General features: G+C 25.6%; 1 protein-coding gene across 1 annotated transcript in view; it reads right to left on the reverse strand.

Annotated features, from left to right (window-relative positions):
- LOC113376037 overlaps window positions 1-12,166 on the reverse strand; it is a 245,732-nt gene extending 233,566 nt beyond the window's left edge. Inside the window, exon 1 of the mRNA XM_026615966.1 lies at window positions 11,976-12,166. Within this exon, the coding sequence (XP_026471751.1) occupies window positions 11,976-12,051 (76 nt within the window). The 5' untranslated portion in view covers window positions 12,052-12,166. The remainder of the gene's footprint in view (window positions 1-11,975) is intronic.
- Window positions 12,167-12,633: the final 467 nt, after the last annotated feature.

Below are 12,633 nucleotides of genomic sequence, written 5' to 3' on the forward strand. Positions count from 1 at the left end.
ATTTTTTTTATCATAAAACATTGTATTACTATAAATCTTTCATAGATGGGATATAAATATTGGTCGGAATATTTTAATTTTATTTAAGTAATTTTGTTTATTTTAAATTTTATTTAAGTAATTTTGTTGTTACAAAATTTTAAACCTAAACCTAAATATTTCACTAAACATTATATAAATGATAGATTATTATATATTAATTTATATGAAATTGGTTGCTTATAAACAACAAAAGATTTAATAAATTGAAAGTAGTTTCTTTTTCAAAATTTTAAACTATTCAAATGTTCAATTTTGGCAGTAAACATTTCACGAAGTTTTAAACCTAAGGAATTGCTCAAAAGTTCTACAAAATCTTGTAATTTATAAATATTAGAGGAGACTGGGTACGGTTGTGCCACTTTTTTGATCAGCTTAATTTTGTTAATTTACCACTTAGCTGGGAGAAAAGTAAATTAAATGGAAATTTGAACATTTGCCTACGTGGTAATACTGAAATGCTGTCCCTAAATACTATAGATTATTCGTAACATCAAATCATACAAGAAAAGTATCACAACCGTACTGGGGGTATAAACCTATGGTATCAAATATGTATTTATCCAATCTGAAATGTCAATAATAAATGGAAAATATACTTTCCAATGATATTTTGTATATTGATTTAATGAAATGAGGATTCAAAATATGCACTTTCTAGAATGCAGTCATATAATATTAATATCGTATATTCCAATCCACTATTTTAGCAATCAATATTGAAATTGTATCTATTCCCTAGCAATCTTTAGGAAAAAGTCTATGAAAAAAATATATTGAACTTCAGTTTTTTTTCATACTCTTGGTCATTGTGTTCCATAATTCCACAAAAACTCCCATAGAATATTTGCTCTCTTGTTTTATAGATGCAAATGCAAACAAAAAAATCAAAATGGGAAAACAGAACGTCTAAGTCAAAAGTCGAAACAATTATTGTTAGAGTGCACACAGCTTCAGTTTTCTAAATAACAATTAATCTTTTTATACACTTTCATAATTGAATTCTTAGAGCATTCGCTCACGTAAACGAAAATGAATAAAACTTAAGAAAGAAATAATATTTGCAGATTTCTGCACTTCATTTGTGTTCGTTTTTTCTATTGCTTCAGAATAATTGAATCTGAAGGAAATTTTATTTTGCTGTACGTTGTTTAAAAAATATAAATGGTTTATATATTGTCCTGGATGAAACTGCAAATGGTTTTAGATGTATACCATATAAAGTAGGTTGGGGCACAAAGGTCTAATTTGATTTTAAATAATTATACTGTCTAAACCAAATAACTACATCACAACAAACAAACAGCTATCGGACTATGTTCAGTAAAATTCCCGTTAACCACTTAACGGTGGGGTTTTTTTTTCGTGAAAAGTGATCTAAAAGAGCAGGTTTTTTTATTGCTGATTTTAAAGGTTTAATTGATGTAATATGTGTTTCTGATAACATTTTCTTTTTATTTATTTTATTTTTGTTTAAAATTATAAAAATTTATTTTTATAATTAAAAAAAATTTATAAATATATTTTTACCATTCTTCTAAAATTTGTAAAAACTTTTTACCCCATAGTCAGGGGATCTAATGTCTTATTTTTGATTTTAAAGGAATTTTTCTAAATAATGGCTTTATATTTAACCATTGTACAATATACATTTCATGGGCATTTTTTTATAAAATCGTTAGAAATTTTCATCAGCAAAGTTGGAATAAATATTAATTTAATTATTTATAAAATAGTTCTTTTAGGAAATTTTACATTTTTATTTACCATATTTTTATTCTTTTGGTTATTTTTAATCTTATATATAAAAATGAATTGCAAAATGTGTTGGTAAGCGCATAACTCAACAAAGCCTGGACCAAATTTACCAATTCTTTTTTTAAAATGTTCATTGAAGTCCAAGGATGGTTCTTACGGCGAGAAAAAAATCGAATAATTGCCGGAAAAACAGCGCTTTTCTTTTTCCCATACAAACCTTTTCTACCTAAAACGTAGAATCAATTTGAGCTTTATTGCTATTATATGAAGTTCATATTAAATTACAAGAACTTACTATATGCTCCTCCTAAACTATTATTTGGATTTTGATAAATCTTTCTGAAGTTTGTTAAGGAAATTTTCTAGGATGTATGTGATTATACAAAGCACTGGGATGTATATGCAATATTATAGAAATAAATGGAAAAATTGCAAAAAACGACATGTCATTGTTTGCATTGAAAACAAATGAAAACTATCATTTGCCAAACATTTGATTTTACTTATGAACCTAGACAATGTTAGAATATATATAATAAATTTATGATTATGAATAAGAAAAATTAAATGTCTACATTATTATTGCCACAAAGCAGCTGAGATGTGCCAGAAATATGTATGGAATATTGAATGACACACATATGAACCGTATATGACAAATTAGTTCACTTAAAATATGAAATTAAGTATTAATCAGCGCCGGTCCTACTTTTAATGCGATGCATGAGAAAAATACGAGCGCACGCCTTAGGGGGCGTCAGCACAAGATTCGAATATTAAACTTTCAATATAGTTTTTTTTTGAATATATAATTTCTTCACACCTTCACAATTTACTAATCTTTTTACAATATTTTTAAAATTCGTAAAATTTTCACTTTATAACAACAAGTGAAATGAATGAAAACAAAGATGAATACATACAATTCGGCCCTCACGATATCGATTAGGAGAAGTTTAAGATGCAATTTTGGATATCTTAATTAATATAAAATTAAAATAATTTAATCCAACATGAAGTACCAGTGTTATGTTATGGTTATGGTTATGTTATACCGTTTAAAAGACTCCAATTTCCAATATAGTGTGAGAATTGAAACTCATCATTTTATTTAAAGCAGTTTTACATTTAACAAAAGTATAAAACAGCCATAGTTATAAATTAGTTACATATTTAAATTAAATATTTTGAAAAATTGAATATGAGCCACGATCATTAAAAGAAAACTTGCATACGTTTCGAATCCTAATTTGACTCATCTTCAGTAGACTACTAACAAATAATAGGAAAACACAATAACGTAAAACAATAAGTATTTAAAGATGGTTTGAACTATGTTAAATGATTAATTATTAACTTAACATTATATTTAAAAATCTTAATATTACTACGATGTTAATTTTAAAAAATGAACCCATACATTTATATGGCAAAGTAAATCTAATTGTGGTTTTGTCAGTAAACATTTAGAAAGCATTTTTGTAAAAAAAGATCAATTGATTATATGATGCTTTGTTTTTAAAATTCACGTTTTTTAAATATAGAGAATAATAAACAATATTACAAAATCAAAAGCTTCCAAGCACTTTTTAAATATTCCGAGATAATTGGTAATTTATTAATACATTTTTAAAAAATAAACAAAAAATATAAATATACTAATATAAATTAGACAATAATTAAACATATGAATAATATTTATGCATTTATTTATATATGTGAGTAACATTATTAAAAAGACTCCATATTTTCACTATTGTTCCAAAAAATAACTATGCTGATTATTTTATAAATTTAGCACAATGATTCAGAATCTTTTTATTCTTGTGAGACCTTGTGGAATAAATTAAGATTTCTTGAAAAAAACGCGTGGGATGCTTTGACATATGGCAATAGTTTATATATATATATATATATATATATATATATATGTGTGTGTGTGTGTGTGTGTGTATAAATGCTGAATGCAAATATTTTGTCGCAATATATGAAAATACAAACATTTTTGTGTTTAAATAATGTATTCAACAAGAGTACATGAAAGTGTTTGTTTATAATTTTCAATAGATTTTAAAATATTTTATTATTTACATCGATTAATGTATATTCGAGACGAGATCAATAATGACTTGTTTTATTTCATATTTTTTTAAGAAAAAAATGCATGGAAATAATATTTCATCTGATCATATTTCGTGAAAAAATTGTAACATAGGAAGAGTGGCATTTAACTGTTTCATTTATTAAATATATTAGTATTAATTAACTGAGCAATACTTTGAATTGAAAAAATTATACATATTTTTTTTATCTATGCATTTCGATAAATAATACATGTCAACATTCAGCTAAAATAATGCAAAACAATAAATAAATATAGTAATTAAACAAAATAATAATATAATGTAATATAAAAATAATGTACCAAGTTTCAAATATAAAAATAATAAAAACGTAAAATCATTATCACAAATTATAGTAAATACGTTTTTGTTTTTAAGTAAAAAACCACGTGAGATAGATCTAAGTATAACAAAAATTTATAAAAATTTATATTGACAGTCCCAAAATACATAAAATAACTAGTGGTGTATGATATCGTGCCCTAAGGGAAATTGCTGGAACTTCCCGTACCGTAATGAAATATTCCAAGAATATTAAATGTTTTCAAATATATTATTATATAGATACTGTAACTTTCATTATTCATATTTTATAGACAAAGTATAAGAGCTTATAAATTGGACAATGACGTGTATATAAGTTTACATGAGAAGTAAATAAACAAAACTTAATGAAGAATCTTATCTAATATTTCTAAGAATTATAGAAACTGAATTGCAAAGTTAAAATTACTTATTTGATGTATATAAGTGATCTTTAAAATTTTAGCATGAATTAAAATTAAAACCCGAATTATTTTCGATATTCAAAAAAAAAATTTTTTGGAAATACAAAAAAAAATACTTTTTCTAAAAACAATCTTTTGTCAATACAAGCAAAAGATTTTTTCAATCATTCAAATCGGACGCTTTCTTCTCTAAATAACTACATTTTATGCACATTTAGCTCTATATCTTCAAAACGACCTGTTCCTATCAAAAAACCTGTCTTTGCCAAAAACTAATTAGCATGTCTTCCCATCAGTAGGAATCGAATGTTTTTGAATATTTAAAATCGGTTAATTCGTGCACCCGAAATCGTGAACGAAAAATAGTGCACACACAAAACATACATACACACACATGCATCTATTTTTTCTAAGGTATGCCAAAATGTTCAAAAACCCTGAAACGTGAAGATATGTGAAAATCTTTATTTTCGATTTTTGGACATTTACTATGCCTTACCCCACATGAAGTTAAAAAATAAACGAAAGCTTACAATTAAGAATTGAAGCATACTAAAAATACAAATTAAATTTTGATAAGATCAAAAAGTATAGAAAAAGTACAATGTTCATGAAACTAGAAAAACTAAAATAAATAAAACAAGATTCTGAAATTAGTATTATTTTATATATATATATATATATATATATATATATATATATATATATATATATATATATTGCATTTTTACTTTCAATTACTTATATTTAACTTCCCGTAGGGATAGTTATAGTAATCGCAAAAAAATCGAAAATGAAAATTTTTATATATCTTTGCGTTTCAGAGGTTTCTGAACATTTTGGCATACCTTAGAAAAAATGGATGTATGTGTGTGTGTGTGTGTGTGTGTGTGTGTATGTATGTATGTATGTGCGTGTGTGTATGTATGTGCGGATACAAATTTTCGTCGACGATTTCGGGAACACGGATCAACCGATTTGAATAATTCAAAAAACATTCGATTCGTATTGATAAGGAGACGTGCTGATTAGTTTTTGGCAAAAACAGGTCTAGCCGTTCCAAAGATACGGGGCAAAAAGTGCCGAAAACGGTAACTCAGTTTTTAAGAGAACGGAGTGTCCAATTTGAATAAGTCAAAAAACGTTTTACTTGTATTGACAAGATGAAGAATTGACCAAATTTTCATAAAGGCAAGTCTAGCGGTTTCGGAGATCTAATGAAAAAAGTAAAAAAAAATGCCATTTGGCGGTCAAAAATGATCATTAGACATATGCACATCAAATTATCAAATATTTTATAGAGATTTTAACAATAAGTATGAATTTTGTTTACATTCCTATGGGTTCCGTACCAATGTTTACGCGTTAGACGGCGACGCGGCGCTTACGCGATTTGATATTTCGTCTTTATGCAGTTAAAGCAGTACGATTGCTTTGAAAAAAGGTCAGATCTTCCAAAATATGTCAAAATAAAGAAAACATTTTTTTTTCAAAAAAAAAAGAAATTTAAATTTTTTTTTTTTAAAAAAAAATTTTTTTTCAAAAAAAAGTAATTTTTTGTCCAATTTGTCCATCTTATTTTTTCGAAGTAAATTTATTTCAAAAATGTTAATCGTTTTAAAAAAAAAATAATTTTTGGTACGGGAAGTTTCAGCAATTTGCCTTAAGGCACGATGCCTTAATTGCTTTAAGACAGAATTCCACTTACAGCTAGTTAGTATAGTCAATAACCTTTTAAACAAAAAGTAGGCCAACACACTTCTTGTGTCAATAACGTTTGTCATCCATTCATATCTCACTACTCAATTATCTTTTGAATTTAAATTAATTATTGTTAGAAAAAAGTAAACTATGCTACAACCTATTTTTTCCAAAACTCCCAAACGTTCAAATTAATTTAATATTATATAATTTACCACGCTACTCAATTTTTGCGGTGAAGCAATTATGGATAGAGAAAAAGTTAAGTATGTGACAACCTGTTTATTCCGAATGTGTCTCAGATTAAAATATCTTAAATATTAAATGTGATGGAAATAATGGAGCTAGTTTAACACTAACAGTGCGTAAAGATGATTTAACAGCAGGCCATTAAACAAGAAAATTATATCACATTAGAAAAAAAATCTTGTCTCGAGTCTGTTTAAGCATCTGTGACATTGCGGATTGCACCTTTCAATTTACACTTGTTTGACGAAAGCGAAATGAATGGATTTAGGTTACAGAACTTATTCAAAGATTCCCAATTGTTTATTTTTTTCCCTACTTATATATTTTTTGGATTTTTCTAATCAAAATTTCGAACTAAATACTCATTCGAACTAAATGTATAATTTGTACATAACTTGTACATGTATAATCTATTGATGCCATTTTTTGGTGAATTTTATTGTTTGTTTTTTTCAATTTTTATCTACATGCAAGTTTCTTCACAAGTTTTTGATTTAATTTTAAATGTTTGTTTGTGAAAAGTTTATAAAAGCCCCAATTTTTAAATATTGCGCCACGATTTGATCCCATCTGGCCAATAGTTATTTGGGTTATTTGATGTATAAAAAATAAATGTATATATATATATATATATGTTTATATATATATAATATTTTTAAAAGAATAATTTGTTTTTATATATTTTTATCGCCATCTTATAATATTAGTTTTATTGTTTATTTTCTAACTAAAAACGTGTTCTTGGCAGATATTTCTAAAGATGCTTTTTCTAAACATACTTTTGAAACGTAAATAGTTAATATAAAAAGCAGGCATTTCATTATTATTTTGGATTTATTTTTTGAAGTATGTATATACACTATAGAAGCAAATGTTTAAAGTGAAACTTTAGAATACTGGTGAAGTATTTTAATTTTAAATAATAAATTCATTTTAAGAATGACACACATTTTGATTTAACAGAAACTTAAAAATGTATATACTTTATTTATACAGTATTCCCAAGTCTATCTGACCAACTAACAATTTTGTTTATTGAGATTTATTGCTTGATTATACTCACATAATATTCAGATTTAATTAATTAAACATTTAAGCATTTGCAAATTAAGATTTAATTAATTAAAATTTTAAGCAAAATTTAAAAATTTCATTTTCCTCACAAGCAGTTTTCATCAAAATAATCGACTTGCCTATAATTTTTGTAAAGATTGTTAAATCAAGCAATTTCAAAAATCTTTAAACTGTAACTTAACTTTTAACGTTTAATAATTTATTTTAAATTCATTTTTAAAACAAAAAAATCACGAATTTGTCTTGAGTATAATTGCCTTATTGCCTTTAGTATAATTTTAATAATTTAAAACTTTCCACTCGCGAATTCCGAGATTTATATGAATTTTCGGCATCCGAATCGAACAGGTTAATTTATTTTAAATTTAAAATACAACAAAACTGCTGATATTTGATGATACTTTAATAAAAATCTTCATATAAACATAGTCATAATAAATAAGACAATCCGTTAGGAAATTTCTTAAATTTTATGCTGAAGAAGACTAAAGACCTTTACATGTAAAATAATATTGTGCCAAGCAAACTTAATAAAATACTAGTAAAAATGCTGTAGTATTTTGGGAATTATAAAATAAAACTGAGCTAAAAGGCATAAAAAAAAGATTTTTGGTTATTTTCGATTCCCTTTTTTAATCTATTGGATCCCATTTCACGACAAAAGAGAAAATTGTTTTTAAATCCATAAAGTGAAAAAAGTAATGTTTACTAATGAATATCTGTTTAATAAAATATATTTAGGTTATCTAATGATGAGCTATACCTATTTAATTAAATATTTCACATATTTTGATAGAATTTATTCACATTTAAAAGCTAAATTATTGGTAAATTAAACAAATACAAGTTTGATAAGTTTAAAAAAAATATTTGTAATAAATGTAATGAATTTATTTTTAATCATTTAATAAAATTAATGGGCAGTAATTTCAAGAAAACTTAACAACAATAAATAAATATTATACAGCTTATTAGCTATAGACAATTGTTCATAATTATTGTCATAATTATAAACAATCAAAATATACACAGTCTTTATGTAATATTTATTTCTGATCAGATGATCGTATTTATGATCAAACTTTTTGCAAGTAATACTTTCCTTGGCCCACTTGATTCAATGCATATATATATATATATATATATATATATATATATATATATATATATAAACAATGGAATTCAATATTTTTGTTCCTTCAGTAGGATTAATTTTACTTTTTTATGGTTTTGCCCATTGTTATAATACAAATCTTTTCCTTCTGATATTACTACCAAAATATTCAACAATTTAATTTAAATGTCTCATATCTGTTTCAATTATAACATTTATTTTAAATGGTTTATGACATTTATTTCAATATTAATAATTTATTACTGATAAACTAAAGATGATTCGAAATTATTAACCATAATTCAAAAAAAAAAAAACAATATCTACATCAATTGTGATAGTAATTTCATACTTATATAAATTATAAAATTCATAAACCGTTATTGAAATAATAGATTTTTATAAGCAATTAATGGTAAATTAACTATTCAATTTTATGGAATAGTTTTTGCGATATCGGTAGTGAACCTTTTTACCCGCGGGCCTTTGAGCCCCGATCTACCCTAAATATCTTTTTACACACACATATATATATATATATATATACGAGTAATTAATATATATATATATATACGAGTAATTAATGCATGTGTTTAAATAGAAGCACATTTATATTTTGAATAAATTGTTTCTAAACACTTTTCTCATATTAACAGCCGCATTAAATATTAAATGCATTTCTTGTTTGTGTGTTTTCTTATATAATTGTACCTACATTAAATTAATTATTCAATGCTAAGATTGCTTGTTTGCATAAATCAACTCGAACAAGGTTGACTGTAAAGCATCGGGCAAAAATAATAATCTTATACCAGTAAATGACAGAAATATAGTAATAAATTAAAATAATAATATTATTATATATTATTCCAATCGTGATAAACGTGATCCTCTTAATGGACAAGGTTCACAAAATTTGATGTTAATGAAGGCACATAATTAATATAATATTATTCATTTAACAAAATTCTCAGCCAATCTGTAGAAGCTGCTCTATTGAATCAAATCTCAATTACAATCTAGTAAATTTTGGGAGTTTATATTAAATGATATGATAATTATTATAAAATTTATTTGAAAATTTTGAATTTAATAATTGCTTTATGTAGGTAGAAATATTTATTGTCTACAGTAAAATGTTGTGTAGGTTTGAAATTTGCGTATGATTTTACACTATACTCTGTTTTTTATTTGAAACTTAAATATAACTGAAAAAATTAAAGCTATTTAGGATCATTGTTAACAAAAATGGACCTAAAGACTATATCAAACAAAATCCTTAGTCAAAATATAGAGTCAACACTATCGAGCAAAATCCTTAGTCAAAATATAGAGTCAACTCTATTGAGCAAAATCCTAAGTCAAAATATAGAGCCAACTCTATTGAACCAAATCCTTGGTACAGTCTAGTTAATTTTGAATTTTTCGTTTTTCACATATTATCAAAGTTTGAAAAATTCAATTTAATATAGGTTTTGTACTAATAAAAATATTTATTATTGAAAAAATATTTGTTGGTTTTTTGCCAAAACTTCCAAAATTGATTGTTTTATGCCTTTATGCCTTCACATTTTTTTTTGTATATTTATATCACATAATTAAATAATTAGTTTTTTGTAATCTGTAACAAAAAAAACTGCCCTATAGATATGATTGAACAAAATCTAACTATATATGTTAAATTTGGAAGATTTTCTTATATACACTTTTTGTGACATAATATTTTGAAATTTACGGTAGGTACATTTTTTTAACAATATTGTCATTAAAAATAAACGAAACGTATTTCCTACTTGGAATCCGTTTAGTAAAAAGATCTTCATATAATCAGTATTTATTGAACCCAATCCAAACTTTAGAACCAACTCTATTAAAAGTTAATTTTGGACGTTTTATGCATATATTTACGGTAGAAACTATTTTATCAATAGTGTAAATAAAACTAAACAAAACAATTTTGCTATTTGGGATAATTGTTAACAAAAAACAATTTCATAGACTACTGAACCAAATTTTTAGCCAAACAATAAATTATGAGATAATTTGCATTTTTTTCTTATGTCACACATTATTATCAAATTGAAAAATTTCATAATAGTTTCATGTGTATTTTTATGGCACTCTTTCTTAATTAATGTGATTAAAACAAAACAAAATATTTTGATTATTTGAAATCTTCGTTTCCAAAAACAGCCCTATATCAACTAAATCTTTAGCCAAACAATTGAACGAACTCTATTAGGAGCTAATTTTGGAAGTTTTTATTAAATTAAATATTTTCCAATTTATTTGAAATCACTTTCTTTTAATCAATGTTTTGAAACTAAATAAAACATTTGATCATTGTTAATAAAAACAATCATATCGACTCTATTAAACCAAATCTTGAACCAAATTATAGAATCAAGCCATTGAACCAACTCTATTAAGAGTTAAATTTGGAAGTTTTTCTAATAATACATATTTTTTCAAAAATACTTGTAAAATTTTATTTTATGTATAATTTCACTGTACTCTTTCTTAGTTAAAACTATACAAAACAATTTTGCCATTTGGAATTCTTGTTAACAAAAACTTCTATAGACTCTATTAAACCAAATCCTTAGCCAAATTTCAGAAACAACTCTATTAAAACCTAATATTGAAAGATTTTCTTATAATACATACCTTTGCAAATTTATTTGATAAAAATTAATAATATCTTTAGGCATAGTTTAACAGTGCTTTTTTTAATCAATGTTGTGATTAAAACTAAACAAAACATTTTCTGATATTTGTTAACAAGAGCAGTTCTGTAGACTCTACTAAACCGAATCCTTAGCCATAACTCTATTGAACCAAATCATCGTTACAATCTAGTTCATTTTGGAAATTTACTTACCTATATCACATATAATCAAATTTATTTGGACTTTAAATTTAACAATTGCTTTATGCAGACAGACATATTTGTCATCGGAGTCTGCAGTACAAAAATTGCGAATAGTGTTTATGCATATTTTTACACCATACTCTATTTTTTTATTTAAAACATTGATAAACCCTAAACAAGACGTCTTTGGTATTTGGGATCGTTTTTACCAAAAATATCGCTATAGACTCTATTAAATCAAATTCTTAGCCCCAAACTATTGAACCAACTCCAGCTTAAAATCTGGTTAATTTTGGATTTTTTCTTACATCACATACCTTTAGTTTGCGCGTTCGTCAGTGCACTTAAAACACACACACCGAAGACAGATAATACTAAACAAAAATTCCACATTTTTTTAACCAAAATTTTCTCCGGCAGAAAATAATTTCGCGCACTAAGTTAGTTCACAGATTCACGGCGTGAATTGGGGATTGTTGAGTCCCTCGACCGCCTATGCAGCACAATGTCGTTTAATAAAAAAGAACTAATCGAATGAACATGTGAGCCAAGAGCGATGTACGATGCACGACTGAGGCAAAACTTGTTGCTTCATGTGAATAACAAGAAGACATCCAATGTGCCGCCTTAGTAGTGGACGAGAGAGCGGTAGTGGGGTACCCAGCCGATTGTCGACAATCTTGAAAAAAATATCACAATTCATCTGATTATACCTTATATTGTGATTTTTAATATACCTTTTCCGGGATGAAAAAATTGTAAAAATGGCACGTGGTTTCCGGTGGAGCGAACTGGTCAATATTAACCATTGGAATTAGGTGCAATAAAAATTTGCTTGTAGAGTATGGTATATTTTGAAACCAACTCCGTCAGGTGTTATGTAAAAGATGTTTTTCAACGAGAAATGTGATAGAACGATTTATGTTGCAAGGACATCCTCAGACATAATACTCTACAGAAGTCTACTGAAGAACA

This window comes from Ctenocephalides felis, unplaced genomic scaffold (genome assembly GCF_003426905.1).
Source record: "Ctenocephalides felis isolate EL2017-DRISC unplaced genomic scaffold, ASM342690v1 CF-g0.4_SCAFFOLD_01886, whole genome shotgun sequence".
In the NCBI taxonomy this organism is placed as follows: Eukaryota; Metazoa; Arthropoda; class Insecta; order Siphonaptera; family Pulicidae; genus Ctenocephalides; species Ctenocephalides felis.